This window comes from Pristiophorus japonicus, chromosome 13, assembly GCF_044704955.1.
Source record: "Pristiophorus japonicus isolate sPriJap1 chromosome 13, sPriJap1.hap1, whole genome shotgun sequence".
In the NCBI taxonomy this organism is placed as follows: Eukaryota; Metazoa; Chordata; class Chondrichthyes; family Pristiophoridae; genus Pristiophorus; species Pristiophorus japonicus.
The window spans coordinates 29,250,868-29,277,708 of NC_091989.1; the positions used below are offsets into that span (position 1 = coordinate 29,250,868).

The window sequence follows — 26,841 nt, forward strand, 5'->3', positions numbered from 1 at the left end:
GCCTGCTTATATGCAGTGCTCGCAAGGGATGCTGGGATCCCTTGGGACTCCAACAGATGCGCCCTCTGGTGGTGGTAGAATGCTGGTTACAAGGTGTTGCATACATAACAGACTGGATGTTGGGTGGTTTCTCTCTTCCCAAGGAGTAGTGAGTCTCTGGAATACATTGCCAGCTGGTGTGGAGGGTGCTGACTCTCTGTTCACCTTCAAGCGGGCCTGCTCCTAACCGGGGCAGAGATCGCATCATTTAGAAGCTGTGTCTATCTCGCTAACACATAGTCCATGTGATTTCTAGGACTGGTTTTGAACACCTGAGGGAGGGTGGTCAGAGAGGAATTTTCCAGACTTTTTTTCCCTTATTGGCCCTGTTTTTTTCCTGTTTTTTTCCCCTCTCCCAAGAGATTACATGGGGGTGGGGGGGGGAGGGAGGAAGTGTCTCGTCACGATGCTCCAGCCATCGTAGTGTGGGGCAGACTTGATGGACCATCTGATCTCTTCCTGCCTGTCAATTTTGTATTTTCATAACTAACTCAATGCGCTCAACTGTGTCCATCGGCACAATGGGCCGAATGGCCTCCTGAGTTGTATCATTCTATGATTCTAACCTCCACATTCAACATGCTCAACAAGTCTGACTAATTTTGATGTGGAAAATACTGTGGAAAAACTGATGTGAATTGTCCATGACTAGTTATTAGCCCCTCACGGAGTGAATGTAACGTCCAACAGAAGTCCTCGTGATTTTTGGGCTTAGCATCAAATCTTGAGGAAACAAATAAAATATAAAAATCTCTGTGGGAGTCTATAACACTGAAGCCTACGGCTAAACTGCTATGGACAAGCCCGACCTCGTCTGATCGCGGAAGAAAAACAGAGTTAGGCCTGGTTAGTACTTGGATGGGAGAAGCCAGGGAATACCAGGTGCAGTAAGCCAGGTAACCAGGACCTTCCACTGATTATTGACCAGATCTTATCCCTGTGTATAAATCAAATAACCAGGACCTGCCAATGTTGGTAAACCAGGTGACCAGGACCTGTCACTGTAAGCCAGATAGCCAGTCCTTGCTGCCACTGTTTGATCTGGGAGTTTGCCTGGGATCTTCCGATGACTCTTTTTGTCCTCCTCTCCTGAAGGCGCAGGCGCTCACTGTGGCATGGGTTCCAGTGCATCGGCCCGCCCTCAGGGTGGGAGTGGGGAAGCTGGGCCCTCAGGGTGGGGGGAGGGGGAGCTGGGCCCTCAGGGTGGGGGCAGGAAGGGGGAGCTGGGCCCTCAGGGTGGGGGTGGGAGGGGGGGCTGGGCCCTCAGGGTCGGGGGGGGGTGGTGGAGGGAGGGTGCTATGAATCTCTTCCCTCGGGATCAATCAGTGGATTTTGCCGACTGTTGACGGTGGATTGACTGGTCGAGAGGTTGTTGGGAGTAAAATGTTACCTTCAAGCCCCAATGCTTCAGGGCTGTTCCACAACGTGTCGGATAATTAAAATGTGTTTCGGGGGGAAAAAATCCTCACTCTGTGCTGCTTGTGTCGTATTACTGATTCAACAATCGGATGGAACGATCTCCCGCTATTTACCATCTCAAAACCTTTCATCGTTCTGATGATTTCTGTTTGATTTGTCCCTTAACCTTCTCTGTGCCCGTGAATTAAATCCACATTTTTCAAGCCTTTCTTCAGACCTGTCATCTCTCAACCAGTCAACCTTACTGCCAGTGTGAGTCGTCTCCTGCCAGTGCCAGCTGACTGCAGTCTCGACGCCCCATGGATGGTAACGAGTGCCCGGCTCATGCCCAGTAATGGCGGTGGGCAGGCCGCTCCCGAGGGCAGGTCGTCGCCACTGGGCCCTCGGGTGTGTGGGTAACATCCGGGCTCTGATGTGCCCTGCCACATGCTCCACTTTCGGAACTGATTCACCGATTCGAAAAGCAAAGGGCAGTTTCTTTTATCAAAGTCCGTTTGAAAGAGTTCAGCAGGAAAGCAACAGTCCCGAGGTGTTGAATATACGGCGAGGAATCCGAGGTGACTCATTCCGTTGGAGGGAGGTGTGGAAAGAGGCGGCAAATCCTCACAGGGTACGTGGGGCTGCCCATCTCCCAGATCCTGAGAAGACTTTTCTTCTGGGCTTTTCGACGCAGCCCTCATGGCTGACAGCGTAGGAGTTTCTGAAAGACATTCCTGAACTCCGCGTTGAAAGCTGTGTAGATAATGGGATTGAGGGCGCTGTTCACATACCCCAGCCATGTGACCACACTGATCAGTGTGTGGCCAATGGAGCAGCTCTCACACAAAACCTTCAGAACATGAACCACGAAAAACGGAGTCCAGCAAGCAAGGAACACGCCTAAGGGGGAACAACACAAGGGGTTAAATCACCCGCTGCTCTCTCCAGATTGGTTCATCAACTCCAGCTTGGATTTAAGCCTCGGTCCCAGAACGTGAAAGGGCAGTGTTTGCAATCCCCGTCCCTATTTTACCCCAAACCCCCATCACTCTCCCACATCCCTCTGCCCCCCCCATCCCTCACTCCCTCACTCTCTCCCCATCCACCCTTCCCCATTCTCCCCCCTCCCCACTCTTCCCTCTCCCCCCACTCTCCTCACCCCCGCCAACCTTCCCCCACTCTCCCCCCGCCCACACTCCCCATGCCCACTCTTCCCCCTCCCCCTCCACCCACTCTCCCCCCCTCGCCCACCCTCCCACACTCTTCCCCCTCCCCTACTCCCCAACCCTCCCCCACTCTCCCCCCACCCATTCTCCCCCCCCCAACCCCTGCCCACCCTCCCACACTCTTCCCCCTCCCCTACTCCCCACCCAACTCTCCTCACCCCCCGCCAACCCTCCCCCACTCTCCCCCCACCCATTCTCCCCCCCCAACCCCTGCCCACCCTCCCCCCACTCTTCCCCCTCCCCCACTCTTCCTCCCACCCACTCTCCTCACCCCCCGCCAACCCTCCCCCACTCTCCCCCCCACCCATTCTCCCCCCCAACCCTTGCCCACTCTCCCCCCTCCCCCGCCCACTCTCTCCCCTCCCCCGCCCACTCTTCCCCTCCCCCCACCCACTCCCCCCCTTGCCCACCCTCCCCCACTCTTCCCCCTCCCCCGCTCTTCCTTCCACCCACTCTCCTCACCCCCCCGCCAACCCTCCCCACACGCCCACCCTCCCCCACTCTTTCCCCTCACCCCCCCCTCCCCCACTCTGCCCCTCACCCACTCTTTTCACCCTCCCCCGCCAAGCCTCCCCACTCACCCACCCTCCCCCACTCTCCTCCAATCTCCACCCCCCCACCCACTCTCCTCTCCCCTGTCAACCCTCCCCCACTTGTGCCCCTCCCCCACTCTCCAACCCCTACCCACTCTTCCCCCCCCCACACCCTCATTCTCCCCCCCTCACTCTCCACACCCACCCCATCACTCTCCACCCCCCCCCATCCCCTCACTCTCCCACACCCCCTCACTCTCCCGCCTGTACATCCTGAGGAGCCATGTCGCAGGGTGACCACCCACCTACTACAATCGGCAGGACCTTCATCGCCTTCCTCTCACGCCCACTGACTCTGCGGCTTCTCGTAGTTCCCCCTTTCCCTGGCCTCCGACTGGCCACAAAGCCATTCTTCTTCGGGGTCCCCCCTTTTACTCCATCTGGTGTATCCACGTCCGATGTGCTATCGAGCTGCGTCGTCATTAAGTCGCTTTCCGGAACGTTCTTCGCTGCGATGTGGCTTAGGTTTGGCACCAAGTATTTGAGCACTTGTCTCTCGCGCCGGCTGGCCGTGAAATTGAAGGAGGACGCGTGTTCCTCGGCCTTTAGTGTTGTTTTCCGGCTCTCCCCCCAGCGTCTGAGGCCCCGGAACATCCCATAGTACAAGAGCAGCATAGCCGGGCATGGGATGAAGAAGGAGCAGACAGAGGAGTAAACCACAAAGGTCCCATCCTCCAGCTTACAATCCGTCACATCTCGGTTGGGAACGTTGTTGAGCCCAAAGATGACGGGAGAAGCCACCCCGAGGGACAGGAGCCAGGTGGCTGCGATAAGGAGCAGCTGTCGTCCACTGAAGTGGTTCCTGTTGTACTTCATGGGTATGATCACGGCAATGTACCTGCAGAAGAGATGCAGGCAGTGAGCAAGGGCAGCAGCACAAGAAGAAGGCCGGAGGGATTTAAATAGTTCCAGACTGTTCAAATTAGTCAGCGCACATTCTGCTGTGGTTGGGAAATGACCTTGCAAGTAGAAAGCCACTGACCATTGAATCCAGGCCAGGGTGTGACCTTTGACCAGCCAGTGTGTGACACACTGGACACACACAAAGTCTGCCCCTGGTGTTGGACAAGCGATGTTGGTGTCAAGTTATCGTGTGAAGAGTTTCTGCCACACTTACTGCGGGAAGCAGCTCCCAGAAAATTCCGGGCCATTGTTTTGAGGATTTGGGAGTGTTTGTCAACTGTTTATACAGACACACGAGTTACTTCACTCGACCAACACAATTGTTTTGGCTGCTTTCTGATATACATCAGGCAGAGGCACAACCTTAGCCAAGAAATAAGAGTAGAGAGAGACTGAAATTTTGGGGGCTGATTTTAGTCTCTATTACGGGTGTGGGCAGGATGCATGTGCAGTCTAACTGAGAGAGAACAATGGAGGCGATTTGCTGGGGTTTTGGGGCAAGAACTTTAGTTCCATCTACAAATGGGTCCAGAAGTTTCCTCCCTGTAAGGCTTTGGTCAAAACCAGTTAAGCCAGGTAACTAGAAGCTTTAGTCAGGACCGGTTAAACCAGGTAACTAGAGGCTTTAGTCAGGACCGGTTAAACCAGGTAACTAGAGGCTTTAGTCAGGACCTGTTAAACCAGGTAACTAAAGGCTTTGGTCAGGACCGGTTAAACCAGGTAACTAAAGGCTTTGGTCAGGACCGGTTAAACCAGGTAACTAGAGGCTTTGGTCAGGACCGGTTAAACCAGGTAACTAGAGGCTTTAGTCAGGACCTGTTAAACCAGGTAACTAAAGGCTTTGGTCAGGACCGGTTAAACCAGGTAACTAAAGGCTTTGGTCAGGACCGGTTAAACCAGGTAACTAGAGGCTTTGGTCAGGACCGGTTAAACCAGGTAACTCGAGGCTTTGGTCAGGACCGGTTAAACCAGGTAACTAAAGGCTTTGGTCAGGACCGGTTAAACCAGGTAACTAGAGGCTTTGGTCAGGACCGGTTAAACCAGGTAACTAGAGGCTTTGGTCAGGACCGATTAAACCAGGTAACTAGAGGCTTTGGTCAGGACCGGTTAAACCAGGTAACTAGAGGCTTTGGTCAGGACCTGTTAAACCAGGTAACTAAAGGCTTTGGTCAGGACCGGTTAAACCAGGTAACTAGAGGCTTTGGTCAGGACCTGTTAAACAATGTAACTAGAGGCTTTGGTCAGGACCGGTTAAACCAGGTAACTAGAGGATTTGGTCAGGACCGGTTAAACCAGGTATTACAAAGTACAGGTTGGACCTCTCTGGTCCAGAAACATCCGTGGTTCGATATTAGTTGGGCCTGAGGGAGAGGAGGGTTTATAAAAAAAATGTTTTGATTGGTTGGAGCTACTGTCAGTCTGTGAGTGTGTTCGGCGATTGGCTGGAGTTGTTATCAGTCAGTGAGTGGTTTTGCCAATTGGCTGGAACGGCTGTCAGTCAGTGAGTGTGCGTGCATGGGTGCTGAAGGAACCACCCACAGGCTGCCAGCATGCGCACACACACACACACACACACACACACACACACACAGGAGCCCGGGTGCTGTCGACAGGTACTGGTGAGCATGACCTCTCGTGGTTCGGAAAATTCTCTGTTCTGGCACCGGTCAGGTCCCGCGGGTGCCAGACCAGAGAGGTCCAACCTGTATTACATAATATTTACAGCACAGAAACAGGCCATGTCAGATTTATGCTCCACACGAGTCTCCTCCCACCCTTCTTCATCCAACCTCATCAGCATATCCTTCTATTCCTTTCTCCCTCGTGTGCTTATCTAGCTTCCCCTTGAATGCATCAATGCTATTCGCCTCAACTACACCTTGTGGTAACAAGTTCCGCATTCTAACCACCCTCTCTGGGTAAAGAAGTTTCTCCTGAATTCCCTGTTGGATTTATTAGTGACTATTGCATTTATGGCACCTAGTTCTGGTCTCGCCCGCATGTGGAAACATCTTCTCTACGTCCATGCTGTGAAACCCCTTTACAATCTTATAGACATTTATCAGGTTACCCCTCAGTCTTTTTTCAAGAGAAAAGAGACTCAGGCTGTTCAATCTTTCCTGTTAGGTACAACCTCTTAGTTCTGGTATCAATCTTGTAAATCTTTTTTGCACCTTCTACAGTGCTTCTCTATCCTTTTTATAATATGGCGACCAGGGGCCCGAAATTCACCGTCCCCAAAAGGACAGCCGCCACGGAGTTTGGGCGGCCGATCGAAAAAAATCGATCGGCCGCTGTGGTCAGGTACTTTACCCTCCCCGAGCCATATTCAGCTCAGGGAGGATTTGAGCGGTGTGCACTTCTGCCGGAAATGGCGCGGTGAAGCTGCTGTAAAGGTAAGTTTCCAGCGGAGAGGGAAGCAGCGTGAGAGCCGCTGGAAAGCCACCAGGACGGTGAAATTCACCAAGGAAAAGGTAGGACTTTTCCCAGCAGTGCCCCCACTAGGTTTTCGATGCGGTGTTCGAATGCGACACCACTGGGGCCCTTTAGTAGGTAAAAAGTTTTATTACTTATTAGTGCTTTTATTTCATTTTCCAGCATTCACAGTATTTATCTTTTGATATAGTTTTATTAATTATTAGTATTTTTATTTCATTTTCCATTCGCCGCAGTATTTAGCTTTTCATATAGTCTTATTAATTGTTTTGGCTCCATTAAACCTGCTGAGTGCTGCTCTGAGGTTTGCACATACCCCTGTACTTTTGTACAACTTTCAGGTCTGACTCTTTAATGCTTGGCAGGGTTCACTCTGAGGATGGGTGGAGTGTTGGGAGGGTGACACCTGGTCAGAAGCAGGGCGGCACGCAGGAGAAGGTGTCGCCGTCAGTACCATGCAGAGAGGCAGCGGGCAAGGGAGGCAGCAGCCATGATTCGTTCATTCTGCGCCAGACCAGTGTGCCCACCGTCTTCACCGGCCCAAATCAGGATTGCGGTTGGCTGCTTGGGGACAAGGGACATCCCCTGTCCACTTGGCTGCTCACTCCACTGCGGAACCCCAGGACAGCTCCAGAGCATGCATACAATGATGCCCATTGTGCCACCAGGTGCATCATCAAGCAGTGTATAGGTATCCTTAAACAGAGGTTCCGGTGCTTGGACCACTCTGGTGGCACCTTGCAGTACTCTCCTCAACGGGTCTCCATAATCGTCGTAGTCTGCTGCATGCTGCACAACCTGGCCATTGGAGGTCGAGCCAGCTGTACCACAGGAGGAGGGAGGTACAGGAGGAGGAGGATCCCCGTCGCCCCAGAGTTGGAGGGGTCGACCCATCGCCACCCTGGAAGGTCCGGGTGCAGACTGACAGCAGCTTGCTGGGAGGATATGTCCTCACATATAAGGCGGTGCCTGACACCCCCCCTGCAATCTCCATCCATTATGTACTGGCGGTCTGCCAGGTCTCCCCACGTCAGGAAACAGTATTCTTCTGTCCTCCACACCGTCCATCAGTGTCTCCAGCTCCATATCAATGAACCTGCTGTCTCTTCGTGCAGCTCTTACATCAGCCATCCTTCCAAACTCCTTCCCCCCCCTCAGGACCTTGCTGCAAACCCCGGCCTTTAAAAAGGCCAGGGAGCAGCTGGCTCATTAGATACCCTTACCTCCATGCTGAATTTCTCAGTGGTGATAACGCTCAAATTAAGACAGCCACATCGCTGAAAAATCCACTTTGGAAGGGTTCATCAGCGCTGGAACCCATTTGTTTACTTTTGGAGCTGAATATGGGTTGGCCCAGCCACGAAAAAATTTTGCCGTTAATGGCCCCAAAAAGGTGGGGGGAGCACCAGCTTTCCAGCGGTACTGAATTTCGGGCCCAAAACTGTTCGGTGAAGCTGTTGTGGTCTAACCAGGGTTCTATGCAATTTTAACATGATTTCTTTTCAATTTAATCCCTCTACAAATGAATCCCAGTCCTTTGTTTGCTTTTTTAAATGGCCTTATTAACCTGCATCGCTACTTTTAGTGATCTATGTATCTGAAGCCCCAGATCCCTCTGTTCCCCTACCCCATTTAGACACTCACTTTCCATGTAATATGTGGCCTCCTTATTCTTCCAATCAAAATGTATTACCTCGGACTTATCTAAATTGCAGTTTATTTGCCAATTGCACGCCCATTCTGCAAGTTTATTTATGTATTTCTATATTTTGGCGCTTTCATCCTCTGTATTAACTACACAATGGTGTCCTTGACAAATTTTGAGATTGTACTTCCGATTCCTGAGTCCAAATTATTTATGTAAATGGTGAACAACAGTGGTCTCTGCCCCTAACCTACAGCCAGTCTGAGTAACTACCTTTAACCCCTATTCTCTACTTTCTGTTCTATAGCCAGCTTCTTGTTCCCTGACTCCACATGTTCTGACCTTAAGTCATGAGTCTACTAGATGGTACCTTATCAAAAGCTTTTTTGGAATTACAAATATATTGTGTCTACTACATTACCCTTAACTACCCTTTCAAAGATTTTAGTAAGGTTGGTCAAGTATCACCTTACCTTTTGGAATCCGTGCTAGCTACTCTTAATTATATTTTAAGTTTCTAGAAGTTTTTCTATTACAAGTTTGATCAAGGATTCCATCATCTTTCCCACCACTGATAAGATAAATGGGGGGAGAAATTGGCCTCCTTTACGTCTCTCGTCAGCGCCTCTAGGGGCAATAACAGGGCGCTGACAGTTTTCCGACTGGGTGCAGCGAATGTACCAATGCCCACGAACTTCCCTTCGTCCTGAAGATCGTGACATCATCCAGTGTGTCAGCCCCTCATCCCCCGTTACAGCCCTGGATCCTAAATTCCCTTCTGCCCCCTGCATCGCCAGGATTCAACAACGGCAGCTGCAGGAGGCGTTGTGAGCTCGGCCAGCCACTTGGGGAGCGGTACTTGAAGGCATTGGTGGCCAGGTAGGCCAGCATTTTATTCTGAGCCCTCTGTGCTGCTTTTTGAATGTTTCCCATGGCGCGCTTGAGCAGCCCTGCACTCTCTTACAGTGCTTGGGGCTGCTCTTTGTGGATCGCAGGTCTAGTCACCCACCATTCACAGGATTGCACCTCAGCAATGGCCCTTCCCTTTTAAGGGAGGGAAAGAGCCTGCGATTCCAGCAGGGCTGCACAGGACATTGTGCACAGCTCAGCCGCTACCAAACCTCTTGCTCTGTTTTACGTTCCGAGGGAAGTGGTAGCACTTGATTTAGCACTCCACTTCCCTCCTGGAGTGCCAAACAGCAAGTTGGTGTCCACTGTAATTGGGCAGCGCCCAGTGATATTTGTGTATGCCCAAAAAAGTTATCGCCCCAAGCAGGATGCTATGCAATTTCTAGCTCCATGGTCTATAGTTCCCTGGACTATATAGGAATCACATTAGCTGTCCACCAGTCCTCTGGCATGACACTCTTTTCTGATGATTTTTTATATATATAATAGTGCCTCTGCTATCTTTCCCCCAGCTTCATTTAATGTGCACTGATGCAATCCAGGGGTTTTATCCTCCTTAAGTTTGATTGGTTTATGAATTAACTCCCCGCCTGTCCCCCCGCCTTCTATCTTAGTTGTTATTATTTCCTTTTTGAACTCTTTTTCTAATGTCATGTCCATCATGTTAGTCTTCCTGGTAAATACTAAGGCAAAGTAATGATGTAATATTCTGCCATATCATTGTCTTTACTTATGAATTAATCATGTGCATCCCTCAGTGGTCCTATCTCTATCCTGATTTTTCTGTTGTTGTTTGCATCTGTAGAATTCTTTGCTTTGTCTTTTTATATTTTACGGGGTACGGTAGCCTAGTGGTTATGTTACTGGACTAGTAATCCAGAGGTCTGGACTACTGATCCGGAGACGTGAGTTCAAATTCCACCATGGCAGCTGGGGGGAATTTAAATTCAGTTAATTAAATACATTTGGAATAAAAAGCTAGTGTCAGTAATGGTGACCATGAAACTACTGGATTATCGTAAAAACCCATCTGGTTCACAAGCAACCTTTAGGGAAAGAAATCGACCATCCTTACCCAGTCTGGCCTCGATGTGACTCCAGACCACAGCAATGTGGTTGACTCTTAACTGCCCTCTGTGATTCAAGAGGACGTCTCACCACCATCTTCTCAAGGGCAAATAGGGATGGACAATAAATGTCGGCCTTACCAGCGACGCCCACATCCCATGAACGAATGTTTTAAAATTCCTTGATAATTTAATTTTGCAGTTTCTCTTTGCCTTCCTAATTGTTATTTTGCCTTCTTTCCTCACTTTTTCATATACTCTTTGTCATCCTCTCCTTTATTATCTATGTACTTAGTGTCTTCCTTTTCCTTTCATTTCAATTTTGCTCATTTCTTTATTGATCTATGATGTGTCATTACCGGCTAGTTTGTTCTTGCTTTTTAGTGGGGCCTGTTTCTCCTGGACACTCTTAATCACCATTTTAAATATTTCCCATTCAATTTCAACGTCAGTATATTTTTCCAGTTTACTTTCCCTAATTCCATTCTCATCCCTTAAAAAGCAGCTTTTTTCCAATTTATTACTTTAGTCTTTGTCTTACTCATGGCCCTCTCAATCTTTATCTTAAGCCTTATTTAGGCAACCTGAGGTAACAAGAGCTTTTATATCTGATAGAGAATACAAGCAAGCTGCAAAGTTGGGAGAAAACACAGACAGCAGTTAGATTGCGTACATGTGAAATGGCACGATGCATTAAGCCATCAATCACACTTGACATCTCAGGACTTTGGGCTGAGAGCCAACCATGGGTTAACAACTCATACTGTTGAGTCAATTGAGCCAATAGTATCAAAGGGGGTGAGTTCATTGTTCTAAGCTGATCTGGTATCAATTCAGCCATTTTAGACATGTGCTGCAGTGTAACAAAGAACTGGAACTCTGCCAAGAAGTTGCTGCTGCTGAAATAAAGTTACTTTAACCTACTACCGGATTTTGAATCCCATTGAAAATTAAAAGATCTAACAATTTTTGGCGTCACGAACAGGATCACTGAGGGAAGAAACTGAATTTTGGACATCGGACCTACATCGGCATACTGAGGCAAGGACTCCTCTTTATAAAAGTCCTCGGTCAATTGTCTAAATTCACCCCCCCCTCTACGCGATTCCGAAAGCCTCCGGTTTGCGAACCCTCCGGTTGGTAGTCGGCTCGAGGTTCCATATAGACGTCTAACTTTGGCGGTGTGTTAGTTAATTAATTACCGACCCACTGACCCGGCTGGAAAGCCTACGACTCAAGACCCCATAAAGAAATCAGTATTATGGCAGCAGAAGATAAGAGCAAAGAATTGCCTACAACTATTAAAGGAGGGCGGGCCCCACCTGAGGTTTCGATGGACAAAATCCACCAACAGTTGAAAGAATACATAGAGCAACAATTCGACTTATCTAAACCTGTATCAAGATTGAACAAAAGTACGGTACCTCCAAAGGACAATGGTCCTTGGATGAGATCAAAAGGGTCTGGGGGAAAACGACCTGTATGAAAAATAAAGAACAAACCAGATGGTCCCTAGGCATTATGGACAGATCCGACAGTGGAATGAAATCATGATGCGGTCCCAACATGATAGGAACCTGACCAGTACAAAGGACCAATTGCAAGCGGTTTGTGAACAACTAAGACAGAAAAAACTTGAACGTGAAAAGTTGGAAGCGGAAGTTAAAGACCTTGAAGGTGAAATTAAAGAATGGAAAAAATCATTAGGTCAAGTGTCAGTAATAGGAAAAGGAAAATGTATCGGTCAATTCCCAGGGTACCCATGTTTGGATAAATTAAAAGCGCAAACCCGAGGACACGACCGAGGAATAGATACGGATTCTGAATCCTCCGACAATACAGGGTCGGAGGATGAAGAATTAGGGGTGCATTTTGCCCCGTTTAAAAAAAAAAACGAGTTGTAGTCAAATCAGAAGAGACTGCAGCTGAGGGCGGAAATAAAAGAACGAGGAAAAGGGAGTATGCAGAATACTTAGTTCATGAGCCGGCAGACCCAGAGAAAATTGATAAATGGTCCAAGGAATTGCCCAATCCAAAGAAAGGGGGAGTGAAAACATGGGAACAATTGGACCGCCTAAGAAATATATATCAACTTCATCCCTGGGACGGAATGCAAATTTTGACCATAATGGTGCCAAAAACACAAGGAAGAAAATTGCACGCCAAGGTGGAAGAAGCTTTGGGGCAGGACAAGCAAGAATTAAATGCAGGGTGGGATGCGATTAAACACTGGCTGCAAATCTTCAGTCCAGCTAAGACAGACTGGGGAAAAATTGCAGCCTGCCAACAGAAAGGAACAGAGGAGGTCCTGGAGTATGACGAGAGGTTTAGATGCACGTGGCTAGAACATTCGGGTATGAATAATACGGATGAGGAAATGGATGACCAAGTGTTTGGACCCCTGAAAGCAGTTTTCGTGGCAGGTCTAAAGCCAGAACTGTCCAAAATGCTTAAGGTAGTGTTACCGGACTGGGAAGGTAGAGGAACTACCTTTTCAGCGTTGGTGGATCGATATAACCAATTAGATCGGGATATGGGAGCTAAAGTCCGAACCCTGCAGGCTATGGGATGGAAATCCCAGGATTCCGATAAACAGTCATTAGGAAAATCACCCGGAAAATGTCATTATTGTGGGAAAGAAGGTCACTGGGCCAAGACGTGCAGAGCGAAATAGCAAGGTCGCGGCTGGGGAAGAGGACGCAGCCAGGGATACAATTCAGCCAACAAGCCAGGCTTGTCACAAGATAACGACCTCATAGAAGCATTTAAATGACTGACAATACAACAACAGAAGGAGTTACTTGGGATAGCAAAAACGAATAGAGCCCGCCCTGGCCCCCCTCCTCGTACTAATACAACAAAGAGGAGATGGGCTATATATAACTGTGAGGGTGGGCGATAAGGATGTGGACTGTCTTTTAGACACAGGGGCGGAATTAACATGCTTACCCCTACAATATGGAGACTTTTTGCCATTGGATGGTAGGGCATGGACAGCCTATGGAGTTGGGGGCCATAAAATGGAAATTAAAAGGACAACACCAGTACTTATAGGGCTGGGTCCACATGAACTAACCACGCCGGTCTGGATAGGCCCAGTAGATCAACGCCTTTTGGGAATGGACGTCCTAATCCAAGTAGATTCATCGTTGCATTTCGAGGATGGTCGGGTGACATGGTCAATTAGAACTTTGAAGAAAGAAGAATTGAAGGAACACCCGATATGGGCTAAAGATAAGAACGATTGTGGCCTACTCCAGATGGAGCCTGCGTCATTTACCGGGACCAAGCCTCCATGCACTAAACAGTATTCCATCAGTCCAACTCCCATCGCGGGAACCCTATCTGTTATTCGGCAATTGGAGAAACAAGGGGTGCTTATTAAAACGCATAGCTCCTCCAATAGCCCCGTGTGGCCAGTACAGAAATCTAATGAGACTTGGCGTTTGACTGTCGATTATAGGAAAGCTAACCAGTGTATTGATCAAAAAGCTCCTTTGGTCGCAGATCCCTCCACCATTTTTAATGCCCTCAAACTGGAACATAAATATTTCTCGGTTATAGATATGGCCAATAGATTTTGGTTGGTGCCTCTGGCACCGGAGGTTCGACAGTGGTTTGCTTTCACGGTCCAAGGACAACAGTATATTTGGACCCGGTTACCGCAGGGTTTCCACAACAGCCCTACGGTATTCCACATGGCTTTACAAAGCCATTTGCGAGAATTACCTCTGCTATCATCCACAGTCATCCAATATGTAGACAATATCCTGCTAGCTTCAAACACGGAAGAACAGCATGAACAAGATCTACGAGCTCTGCTGGACCACCTTTGGCTGAAAGGACATAAAGCCAGCATCGACAAAGCACAAATATCCCAAGAAGAGGTTGTATACCTGGGACAAAGGATTTCACAAAGAAAGAGAGAACTTACCCAGGATAGAACTGCAGCCATTTGGGCTGCTAAAAAACCCACCACTATTCAAGATCTAAGTATGTCCTGCAAATTCCACAGTTTGGCTTTGCTAAATGTTATTTGCTAATTGCTATTGAGGGAGTGCAGCGAAGGTTCACCAGACTGATTCCCGGGATGGCGGGACTGACATATCAAGAAAGACTGGATCAACTGGGCTTGTATTCACTGGAGTTCAGAAGAATGAGAGGGGATCTCATAGAAACGTTTAAAATTCTGACGGGTTTAGACAGGTTAGATGCAGGAAGAATGTTCCCAATGTTGGGGAAGTCCAGAACCAGGGGTCACAGTCTAAGGATAAGGGGTAAGCCATTTAGGACTGAGATGAGGAGAAACTTCTTCACCCAGAGAGTGGTGAACCTGTGGAATACTCTACCACAGAAAGTTGTTGAGGCCAATTCACTAAATATATTCAAAAAGGAGTTAGATATAGTCCTTACTACTAGGGGGATTAAGGGGTATGGTGAGAAAGCAGGAATGGGGTACTGAAGTTGCATGTTCAGCCATGAACTCATTGAATGGCGGTGCAGGCTCGAAGGGCCGAATGGCCTACTCCTGCACCTATTTTCTATGTTTCTATGTTTCTATGTTTCTATGTCTTTTTTGGGATTGTGTAACTTTAACAGAAATTGGATTGACTCCTTCACACAGCTTGCTCAGCCATTGAATGATATCTTAAAGGGGAAATGTGCCTCTAAAGAAGCCATCACCCTCACTAAGGAATAGCAAGAGGCCTTCCGGAGTTTGAAAAAGGCCTTGTGTTCGGCACCAGCTCTGGGAATCCCCGACAGTGGTCAGCCATTTACCCTGTTTGTCCATGAGAAAGAAGGATATATGACAGCTATACTGACACAAGAACATGGGGATCGGCAAAGACCTATTGGCTATTATTCGGCAAAACTGGATGCGGTAGCCCTCGGATGGGGAAGTTGCCTAAGGGCCATGGAAGCTACATGTCGAGCGGTAATGATCACTGCGGGTCTAGTCCTCGACCAAAAGCTGATTGCCAAGTGTCCCCACACTGTACAGGCTTTGCTGTCTATGAATAGAATGTCTCAGGTGATGGCAGCAAGATGGACCCGCTGGACAGCAGTTTTGGAAGCTCCTAATCTCCATATCGCCCGGGCCAGCCCGGTTAATCCCACAACTATGCTCCCAATGTCAGAATCGAGGGAGCAAGAGGGGCGAGAATGTGAAGAGCATGACTGTGTGGAGATTTTAAAAGAAACAGAAGAAGCAGCCTTAGCAGCAGAGAAGCCTCTGCACAACCCAGACCTCATCCTGTTTATAGATGATTCCTCCTTTGTTGACAATGGTACCAGAAAAGCAGGATGGGCAGTTACAACCTTATATGAGGTATTGGCAAAAGGTTGTTTACCCTCAGGAACGTCAGCACAACAAGCCGAGTTATGGGTCCTGTCAGAAGCATGTCGAATAGCAGAAGGACAGACAGCTAATGTCTACACAGATTCGCGTTATGCTTTTGGAGTCGCTCACGACTTTGGTCTGTTATGGCAGAAAAGAGGATTTCTCACTGCTGCTGGTACACCTATCCGAAATGGAAAAGAAGTCCGAGACTTACTAGAGGCCATACAATTACCTCAGGAAGTGTCCATCCTGAAGTGTAAGGCCCATACCAAGGAAAATACCACAGAAGCACAGGGAAATGCCCTAGCCAACCAGGCAGCTAAAGATGCCGCCTCACAGGGCGCTCCCCCAGAAGAACCAACGCAGATGTGCAGATTGAAAGCACTCAGGACTCTGACACGAGACCTTCAAACAATGCAAGGCGAGTGCTCCCGAGAGGAAAAATGGACATGGATTGAGGCAGGAATTAAGCTATGCGAAGATGGTGTCTGGAGATAAAGAGTTACCGACAAGCCAGTCGCGCCACAAGCGCTTATGCCTTTTTTAGCCCAATAGATCCACTCGTGGGGACACTTGGCCTCACAACAAATGACAGCACGGTTCCAGAAAAGCTGGTGGGGTCGGTGATTTAAAAAACACGCCCAGCTGGTAGCAGACCGCTGTGTGGTCTGCCAGAAAAATAATTCTGGACCCATCACGGTAATGCCCCAACTGAGGCCCCCTGCCCCTGTCGGACCATTCCAGCATCTGCAGGTTGATTATATATCTCTCCCTCCATGCCAAGGATACACTAACATTCTTGACATGGTCGATAGATTCTCGAGATGGGTAGAAGCTGTCCCAACTAAAAGAGCCACAGCCAATCACACTGCAAAGGTCTTGTGTAAGGATTACATTCCCCGAAGGGAGTCCCGAGTAGCATTGACTCAGATCAGGGAACCCACTTCATAGGTGCTGTCTACCAAGAAGTCTGTAGGTTACTGAACATTACGTGGGATTTACACTGTCCTTATCATCCACAATCATCAGGACAAGTAGAACGAATGAATCGGACTCTGAAACAACGGCTTGCCAAATATCACCAAGAAAGAACACCATGGCCCCAGGCACTACCAATAGTGCTATGTAGCATTAGGGCAACCCCGAACAGAACTACAGGTCTAAGCCCGTTTGAAATTATAACAGGAAGACCCATGTCGCTGCCAGGAACTATCGATTTACGGAAAGCTGATGTTCACTTAATGAGTGACACTTTGTTATCATACTGTCAGAATGCTATTAGTTCTGTTTCCCGACAGGTATCGGCAGCTTGGGGTAATCCACCCGAAGGAGGACACGACATCATCCCGGGAGTCTGGGTTTATGTGAAAAAGTTGCATAAAGAACCTTTGGGTGCCAAGTGGGAGGGACCTTACCAAGTGTTATTGACCACCCAGGCAGCTGTTAAAGTCCAAGGAAAGAAAGCCTGGGTCCACACCTCACACGTTAAACGAGCACCCGTAACTGAAGCTGAAATCTAATAAGGACAATTACTTCTTGCCAAAATGTATAAATTTACTGTATTACTGACTGTAGATATTCTAGGCATTTGCCTACTTCTTACTAGCCAACCCTCTGCACCAAAGGGAAATAGTAGAATGACCAGGGAATTACATGTCATATAAAGTCCCTGTCGGAACATTTACACTGTCCTCAGAGAGCTATCACAGAAACAGAGAGGTTCTTTGCCATTCTGGTCCCCTGGTATGGGACCGCCAAACTGGCAAGGGAATCCATTAACATGGCATCCGTTGTGGAACAGGTAGCCAATGATACCTCAGAGGCCCAAGTTAAAATCAATGCAGAAATGGTAGCAATCTGCACAGTAGCCCTACAGAATAGAATGGCCCTTGATTACACCCTGGCTGAAAAGGGAGGTACTTGCACCCTAATCGGAACTGAGCGTTGCACATGTATCCCAGATAGCTCCAAAGAAATTATCCACTTAGCGGAGCATATCCAAAAGGAGATAGGGAAACTTAATCAACCCCCATCATTCACTTTTTGGAGCGGGGCCACTGAATGGCTAGGTTCAATAGGAACTTCATTGGTGGAAGGTTTAATTCTATTCGTTGTAATTATTTGTTTATGTTGATTAAATGTTGTTGCGACCAGGCGGTTGTAGCTGCTGTCCCGCAGGTGAGACACCTTGCAGGTCCCAGCAGACCGTCTGTTCATGGCACAGGGGTATGTTATGTTTAAGGGAAGGTTGTTTACTGGTTGAATTAAAAATATTGATTTGGATTAAATTGGAATGAGGTTAATTAACCTACTAAAACCAGACTTCCATTGTGGCCACGATGGAATTTGGCTTGGTGTAAATTTGTGTGGAAGCTACTAGTCCGGACACGTGGCAAAACACACCAACTAATTTTAGAAGGAAACTCTATTAGCATGTGTGAAATTATTTTGTAGAATGTTTAACCAGTGATACCTGATGTTTTATGATTCAGTTTTTGAAAGAATCAAAGGGGGGATTGATCGAGAATACAAGCAAGCTGCAAAGTTGGGAGAAAACACAGACAGCAGTTAGATTGCGTACGTGTGAAATGGCACGATGCATTAAGCCATCAATCACACTTGACATCTCAGGACTTTGGGCTGAGAGCCAACATGGGTTAACAACTCTTACTGTTGAGTCAATTGAGCCAATAGTATCAAAGGGGATGAGTTCATTGTTGTAAGCTGATCCGGTATAAATTCAGCCATTTTAGACATGTGCTGCAGTGTAACAAAGAACTGGAACTCTGCCAAGAAGCTGCTGCTGCTGAAATAAAGTTTATTTAACCTACTACTGGATTTCGAATCTCATTGGAAATTAAGAGATCTAACAATATCAATTGCTGTTTAAAGAAAAAGTTCAATTTAAAGGGATGCTGATATTTGCAGGGAAGTGACAGAATAGGGGGCAAAATCTTTACAGCAATGGAGAGGCTCAGCAGTCGCCTCAACCTGGGGGTTACTGTGTACGGGTCCTGTAAGGGTGACTGGAGATGTGAATGCTGATACCAACCTGTCCACACTGATTGCACAGAGGTTGAGAATGGAAGCTGTGCAAAGCATCACATCCATCGTCATTAATGTATCGCACAAAAAAATGTTCAGAGTCCAAATCCCACCCTGAAACTGGAGAAGAGCAGAAACATTGAGTTAGAGACAATACCAGTAGCACATACAGCCAGTGGGGCTTCACACTAACGCAAGGAGTGTTTGAGCTAACCTGACAAGCGAGGCTTAAAATAGAGAGACAGTTACTTACAACCAGAAAACAGCAGCCAGGAGCTGACATCCCATAAACCTGCCTGATGCCTAAAACGGGTGCGAAGGAGATGTTTCCCCCATGGAACTTTCTGGAATGGAAAGGCGGATAAGGCGTACAGACCTGTGGTTGGTAGACATTAGGAGCATTCCAGATTGGTGGGATCTCGGCAGGTTTGGGTATCAACATTACAAGCCCAGACCCTTCTAGATTCCATTCTACATTGGTTGGAGGTTCCTCAAAATCCAGCCATGCACTGCACCCAACATGGAGGCCCCTTGTGCAAGACACTTGACCAATAGTCAATGTCTGAAGAAAGGACAATTACAGATCAACAAGACCAGGAGATAATCAGGAATCTGGAGAGGGAAGGCATTGAGGGATATAGTGGGTATGGAGATTGGCGAATATGGGCAAAAAGTGGGTAGGCAGGGAGGAGAAAGTCCAGACCCTTCTAGATTCCATTCTACATTAGTTGGAGGATACAGTGTGAGGTGGGTAGGTGGAATTGAGGGACATGGAGAGAAGGGGCTGGGGTTGAGGGATGTAATTAGAAAGTGGGTAGGTTGAGTTGATCTATGAAAAATGGATGGGACTTGTTTGGCCAAAAGGACTTTTCCTGTTCTGAAAACGTGTCTGTTTTTTGATGCAGCAATCCCCGATTATTTAGCTGGTTGTTGGGTAGTGCAGAGGGAGCTATACTCTGTATCCAACCCGTGCTGTACTTGCCCTGGGAGTATTTCATGGGGCAGTGTAGAGGGAGCTTTACTGGATCTTAGCCGAGATAAGCATATAATCAAAGTTACGGCTGCTGAGGATTCCCTACCTCAGTGTACACATAGAGAGGCAGGACAAGGACAGCAAGGAGCAGATCTGCTGCAGTCAGACTGACTATGAAGTAGTTTGTCGCTGTCTTCAAGGATCTTTCAGTCAGCACGCTGAGGCACACCAAGACATTGCCCAGGAGGATGGCAATGATTAGCAGGATGCCAAACAGGAGGGCTGGATAGTTGTAGTGAGAGCTGATGTCCTCCCAGGTTTCGTTTGCTGTCCTATTGAACATGGTGATGTGACCAAATCCCCACCATTCACTCCGCACTTCAGGACCATCTGAAAAAAAAGCAAAGGGTTTGAGTCACGTTGGGTAGCACAGGTTGGAGTAACACATGGCCTCGATTAGTGCATCGGTCAATGGGAGGAGTCAGAGTTCCGAAGTCCCAGGTCCTACATGGGTATCCTGCCTACAAGGACTCACGGATTTGACCGATTCCCCATCCCCCCTACCCCCACACCAGAGATTTAAAGACCTTCATTTTGAACAGATTAACACCTCCAATAAAAGAATAGAATCAAATGCTATTTTCCAAAGCATTGAAGGCTTATTTTCTGCTGTCCTATGGTGCTGTCTCGGGAGCACAGTCCAACTGAGCTCGGGCAGGAGAACCAGCCAGGGTTCCTGCTACCGATCCCAGTCCAGTGACCCCTGGAGTAGAGAGGGGGAAGAGGGAAATCAGCCAGGGTTCCTGCTACCGATCACAGTCCAGTGACCCCTGGAGTAGAGAGGGGGAAGAGGGAAATCAGCCAGGGTTCCTGATCACTGTCCAGTGACCCCTGGGTTTGGGAGAGGAGAAATCAGCCAGGGTACCGGCTCGTGATCACTATCCCATGACCCCTGGGTTAGAAAGCGGGGAGGGGGAAATCAGCCAGGGTTCCTGCTCCCGATCACTGTCCAGTGACCCCTTGTTTAGAGAGAGCTACCAGTAAGTGTCAGCGTTTTGAGAGGGAAGAGCAGAACATTTTTTTAAAATGAGAAACCTGCTAAATGGGTTACATTACACTTCATAGTTACACCTCACTGTCACGCATCACCGTCACGCATTATTGTCACATCACAGTCACTCATTGCCTTTGCACGCCACCTCTCACCCCCACCTTCCCTCCTCCACCCTGTGTACCCCGACCTCTCTTTCCCACTCTCCACCTCGCTGACTCTCACTCACTGCCTCTCACACTCGCAAACACACCTTTTCTTGCTCGAGGCATTGGACAATGACCAGGAACTTTTACCAATATATTTCTCTCTCCCTATCTTGGGCACTGAGCCAACTAACATCCCTCTACTTTTTGCTAAACGAAGAACTAATCCAATTCCCTTTGCAATCCTTTAGTAGAGTCTGTTTTTACTGCAGTCGGTGTCAGTCTGACCGCACAGAGAGCGGAGGAATGAAAGTGGCGTCCCCTGATGTATTTCTCAGGAGCTGGAGCCTTAGTGGCACATTGTCCCTTGGCCAAGGAACAGTCAGCGTGAGACGAGGAGTTGAGACGTCAGGGGGGCACTTGGGGGAGCATTTAATCGTAATAAATCATTCAGGATCCATCCCGTGGCACTAATTGACGGTGCTCAGATTTCCCTCTCCAGATCTGCATTCCCATCAGGACAATTAGCAAAATGCAAGTCCATGGCCCATGTGTATATGAACTTTCAAAAGGCATTTAATAAAGTGCCACATAATAGACTTGTTAGCAAATTTAAAGTCCATGGGATTAAAGGGGCAGTGGCAGCATGGATACAAAACTGGCTCAGGGACAGAAGCAGAGAGTAGTGGTGAATGGTTGTTTTTCAGACTGGAGGGAAGTATACAGTGCTGTTCCCCAAGGATCGGTATTAGGATCACTGATCTTTTTGATGTATATTAATGACCTGGACTTGGGTATACAGGGCATAATTTCAGAGTTAGCAGATGACACAAACTCAGAAATGTAGTAAACAGTGAGGAGGATAGTAACAGATTTCAGGAGGACATAGACAGACTGGTGAAATGGGCAGACACATGCAGATGAAATTTAATGCAGAGAAGTGTGAAGTGATACATTTTGGTACAAAGAATGAAGAGAGGCAATATAAACTAAATGGTACAATTTTAAAGGGGGTGCAGGACCAGGGAAACCTGTAGGTGAACGTAAACAAATCTTTGAATGGCAGGACAAGTTGAGAAGGATGTTAAAAAGGCATATGGGATCCTTGGCTTTATTAATAGAAGCGTAGAGTACAAAAGCAAGGAAGTTATAATAAACCTTTATTAAAAAAACAGGAGACTGTATCATAGCCCCTCGCTCACACCCACACACCCCTCGTTCATAGCCACACACCCCTCACTCACACCCACACTTTGCAACCGATGAAAAGCAGTGTTAAAAAGAGAAAGCCAGTCACCTTTGGCTGTTTTTTGCAATAATGGATGGGAGCCAGGGATTTGCAAGAACACATCAATCTAAGAGATACAAGAACACTCAGGGGCAGAAATTGTGCATTGCCCCGGTTGGAGGTGGTAACCTTTCCGAGGCCAGACATTCTGCACCCGGTGCAGAAGCCCCGCCCAGGAAGCGAAATTCGGCTTACCACCCTCACAGGAAGTGGATCGAAATGTCGCACACTCCACTTCCTCTCGGGGCGGGATTGGAAGCGCTATCCGGGCACATCGCAGCCTCTCCGCGTAGCTCTAACGCGTCTCAACGCCCTACCACTTGCGTTAAAGGAGAGGGGTACTGCAAGCTCTGCAGCTTTTTGATGGGCCTCCAATCAGCCACCAGGGATGCGGGAAACCGTGGCCGCAGCCCAGCACCAAAACAGTGGCGGCCTGATCCCCGTGGCATCGATGGTCAGCTGCCTGACCGGTGAGTCGGGGAAAATCAAATGGCATGCACAAAAGCTCCCATTCAAAAGCTGGTAAGCGGCCTGTGCGTGACCTCCAGGCAGCCTGCGCGGCTGCGTAACTTAGCGGGAACATTGGTGGGTGTGAGGGAGAAGCGTGGGTGAGAGGGAGAGGTGTGTGTGGGTGTGAGTAAGGTGTGTGAGCGAGAGGGGTGTGTGGCTGTGAGCGAGGGGGGTATGTATGTGAGCGAGGTGTGGATGTGAGGGAGAGGTGTGGGTGTAAGTGAGGGGTGCGAGCGAGGGGTGTGTGGGTGTGAGTGAGGGATGTGTGTCTGAGCGAAGGGATGTGGGTGTGAGTGAGGTGTGTGAGCAAGGGGTGTGTGTGTGTGAGCAAGGGGTGTGGGTGTGAGTGAGGGATGTGTGACCAAAGGGATGTGTGGGTGTGAGTGACGGATGTGTGGGTGTGAGCGAAGGGATGTGTGGGTGTGAGCGAGGGATGTGTGGGTGTGAGCGAGGTGTGTGAGCGAAGATGTATGGGTGTGAGTGAGGGATGTGTGGGTGTGAGTGAGGGATGTGTGGGTGTGAGCAAGGGGTGTGGGTGTGAGTGAGGGATGTGTGACCAAAGGGATGTGTGGGTGTGAGTGACGGATGTGTGGGTGTGAGCGAGGGATGTGGGTGTGAGTGAGGGATGTGTGACCAAAGGGATGTGTAGGTGTGAGTGACGGATGTGTGGGTGTGAGCAAAGATGTATGGGTGTGAGTGAGGGATGTGTGGGTGTGAGCAAGGGGTGTGGGTGTGAGTGAGGGATGTGTGACCAAAGGGATGTGTAGGTGTGAGTGACGGATGTGTGGGTGTGAGCGAGGGATGTGTGGGTGTGAGCAAAGATGTATGGGTGTGAGTGAGGGATGTGTGGGTGTGAGTGAGGGATGTGTGGGTGTGAGTGAGGGATGTGTGGGTGTGAGTGAGGGTTGTGTGAGCGAGAGATGTGTGAGTGAGGGATGTATAGGTGTGAGCGAGGTGTGTGAGCGAGGGATGTGTGTCTGAGCGAAGGGGTGTGGGTGTGAGTCAGGTGTGTGAGCAAGGGGTGTGTGTGTGTGAGCGAGGGATGTGTGGGTGTGAGCGAGGGATGTGTGGGTGTGAGCAAGGGGTGTGTGTGTGTGAGCGAGGGATGTGTGGGTGTGAGCGAGGGATGTATGGGTGTGAGTGAGGGATGTGTGGGTGTGAGCGAGGGATGTGTGGGTGTGAGTGAGGGATGTGTGGGTGTGAGTGAGGGATGTGTGGGTGTGAGCGAGGGATGTGTGGGTGTGAGCGAGGGATGTGTGGGTGTGAGCGAGGGATGTGTGGGTGTGAGCGAGGGATGTGTGGGTGTGAGCGAGGGATGTGTGGGTGTGAGCGAGGGATGTGTGGGTGTGAGCGAGGGATGTGTGGGTGTGAGCGAGGGATGTGTGGGTGTGAGCGAGGGATGTGTGGGTGTGAGCGAGGGATGTGTGGGTGTGAGCGAGGGATGTGTGGGTGTGAGCGAGGGATGTGTGGGTGTGAGCGAGGGATGTGTGGGTGTGAGCGAGGGATGTGTGGGTGTGAGCGAGGGATGTGTGGGTGTGAGTGAGGGATGTGTGGGTGTGAACGAGGGGTGAGTGTGTGAGCAAGGGATGTGGATGTGAGCGAGGAGAGTGGATGTGAGCAAGGGGTGTGTGGATGTGAGTGAGGGGTGTGTGGGTGTGAGCGAGGGGCTATGATACAGTCTCCTCTGTTTGATCAGCTGGGATCCGAAATGTCACTTTCAGTGTGCGATCAGTTAGACCGTTAAGAAACGCATCATCCAAGACTAGAAACAGTTAAAAATTACATAATCTTTGAATAAACTTTAATGTTGATAATTAAGGTCTATCAGCAAAAATGAGGCAGAGAGTTCCTGTACCCACAGACACCAGCAGTTAGTGCCTGTTCCCTGATTCCAGCAGTTAGCGACTGTTCCCACAGACTCCAGCAGTTAGTACCTGTTCCCACAGACTCCAGCAGTTAGTGCCTGTTCCCACAGACTCCAGCAGTTATTACCTGTTCCCACAGACTCCAGCAGTTAGTGCCTGTACCCACAGACACCAGCAATTAGTGCCTGTTCCCTCAGACTCCAGCAGTTAGCACCTGTTCCCACAGACTCCAGCAGTTAGTGCCTGTTCCCTCAGACTCCAGCAGTTAGCGACTGTTCCCACAGACTCCAGCAGTTATTACCTGTTCCGTCAGACTCCAGCAGTTAGTGCCTGTTCCCACAGACTCCAGCAGTTATTACCTGTTCCCACAGACTCCAGCAGTTAGTACCTGTTCCCTCAGACTCCAGCAGTTATTACCTGTTCCGTCAGACTCCAGCAGTTAGTGCCTGTTCCCACAGACTCCAGCAGTTATTACCTGTTCCCACAGACTCCAGCAGTTAGTACCTGTTCCCTCAGACTCCAGCAGTTATTACCTGTTCCCACAGACGGCAGCAGTTATTACCTGTTCCCTCAGACTCCAGCAGTTAGTGCCTGTTCCCACAGACTCCAGCAGTTAGTGCCTGTTCCCACAGACTCCAGCAGTTAGTGCCTGTACCCACAGACTCCAGCAGTTATTACCTGTTCCCTCAGACTCCAGCAGTTAGTGCCTGTTCCCACAGACTCCAGCAGTTAGTGCCTGTACCCACAGACTCCAGCAGTTATTACCTGTTCCCTCAGACTCCAGCAGTTAGTGCCTGTTCCCACAGACTCCAGCAGTTATTACCTGTTCCCTCAGACTCCAGCAGTTAGTGCCTGTTCCCACAGACGGCAGCAGTTAGTACCTGTACCCACAGACGGCAGCAGTTATTACCTGTACCCACAGACACCAGCAGTTAGTGCCTGTACCCACAGACACCAGCAGTTAGTGCCTGTTCCCTCAGACTCCAGCAGAGTACCTGATCCTCAGCGACGCCAATGAATGCCAGGGTAACAGAATCTGTGAGCTGGTTCCAATTTGTAGCAGTAATGAAACTAGATGTAGATCCCCGGGTTAATCAAAGATCAGAAATCTCAATGACGTGTCCTTCGTAGATCTTAGAAACTGTTACTCGATTTAAGTTTGTACTTTGGGTATTTCCTATCAGCCGGTAGACCTGACCGGGAGTTTTCCGCAGTAATCCCGGTCTCTCGGTGAGAGAAGGTTTTATATTTGTGTTGATGAGCAGGTGCTGGACGGAGCTGTTCGAGACCAGGAATCATGCAGCATGAAAGCTCCTCCCAGTCACCATATGTGGAGACTGCGGGATACAGCGCGCTCTCTCTCTCTATCCCTCTCCATCCTCCTCACTAGCTCCCTCTCCTCCCTCTTCCCCTTTCTCTCCCCTAACCCTCTCCCCTTTCCTCATCCCTCTCTCCTCACTGTCTCCCTCTCACCCTCTCCCACTCCCCCTTTCCCACTTTTCCCGTTCCTTTCTCTTCCCCTCCCTCTCTCTCACCCTTCCTCTCTCTCTCCCTCCCTCCTCTCTCGTTCCCTCTCTCTCTCTCTCTTTCTCTCTCACTCTCTCTCTCCCTATTTTGTCTTTCGCTCTCTCTCCCTCTCTTTCTCTCCTTTTCTCTCCCTCTCTCTCCTTCCCCTTCTCTCCCTCTCTCCGTCTCCCTATTTATTTATCTCTTTATTTATCTCTTGTGAGTCTTGGGGTGAAATTAGTCTTGGCATTCGTGCAAAACAGGACATAGCGAATCAGCAGCTTGTTTTACTTCAATTGAAAAAGCAATCTGGTGGTGTGTAAAACAAGTGGCCAATTTGCTCTCACAAAAGACCAATTTCACCCAAATATCACACTCCCGATGTCACACTCCCGATGTCACACTCCAGATGTCACACTTTGTTACCGATGAAAAGCAGTCTTACAGAAAGTGTTAAAAAGAGAAAGCCATTCACCTTTGGCTCTTTTTTGTAATAATGGATGAGAGCCAAGGATTTGCAAGAACACACCAATCTAAAAGATACAAGAACACTAAGGGGTGGAAATTGTACATTTGCCTCGGTTGGAGGTGGTAACTTTTCTGAGTGTCATGTATGTATGCTTGGAGTTACTAGCCACCAGGTGGCGCCACTGTCAGAGGTCATTGGGCTGTGTGCACAGGTGTGCGGCTCGGGTATAAAAGGCCAGCCATTTTGTAATGTAAGCAGTTTGGGCCCTAATAAAGTAGAGCCAGGTTTGTACCTGTTTGGAGTTTACAGTATTCAGTCTATTGAGTTATTGCATACACAACATTTGGCGACGAGGTAACAAGAACCTTCGCATGCAAAAATGAGCACAACTGGAATTCTGGAGTGATTCATGGAAGGGAGAAGATTAGGCA

The 26,841-nt window shown here is 48.8% G+C and overlaps 1 protein-coding gene across 1 annotated transcript in view; it reads right to left on the minus strand.

The window, feature by feature from the left end:
• Positions 1 to 2,134: 2,134 nt before the first annotated feature.
• Positions 2,135 to 26,841, minus strand: part of drd4-rs (dopamine receptor D4 related sequence) — a 118,748-nt gene continuing 94,041 nt past the window's right edge. The window contains exons 2-5 of the mRNA XM_070896733.1: positions 19,682 to 19,965; positions 18,610 to 18,722; positions 3,502 to 4,094; positions 2,135 to 2,337 (exon numbers count right to left, since the gene is read on the minus strand). Coding sequence (XP_070752834.1) covers positions 2,135 to 2,337; positions 3,502 to 4,094; positions 18,610 to 18,722; positions 19,682 to 19,965 — 1,193 coding nt within the window. The remainder of the gene's footprint in view (positions 2,338 to 3,501; positions 4,095 to 18,609; positions 18,723 to 19,681; positions 19,966 to 26,841) is intronic.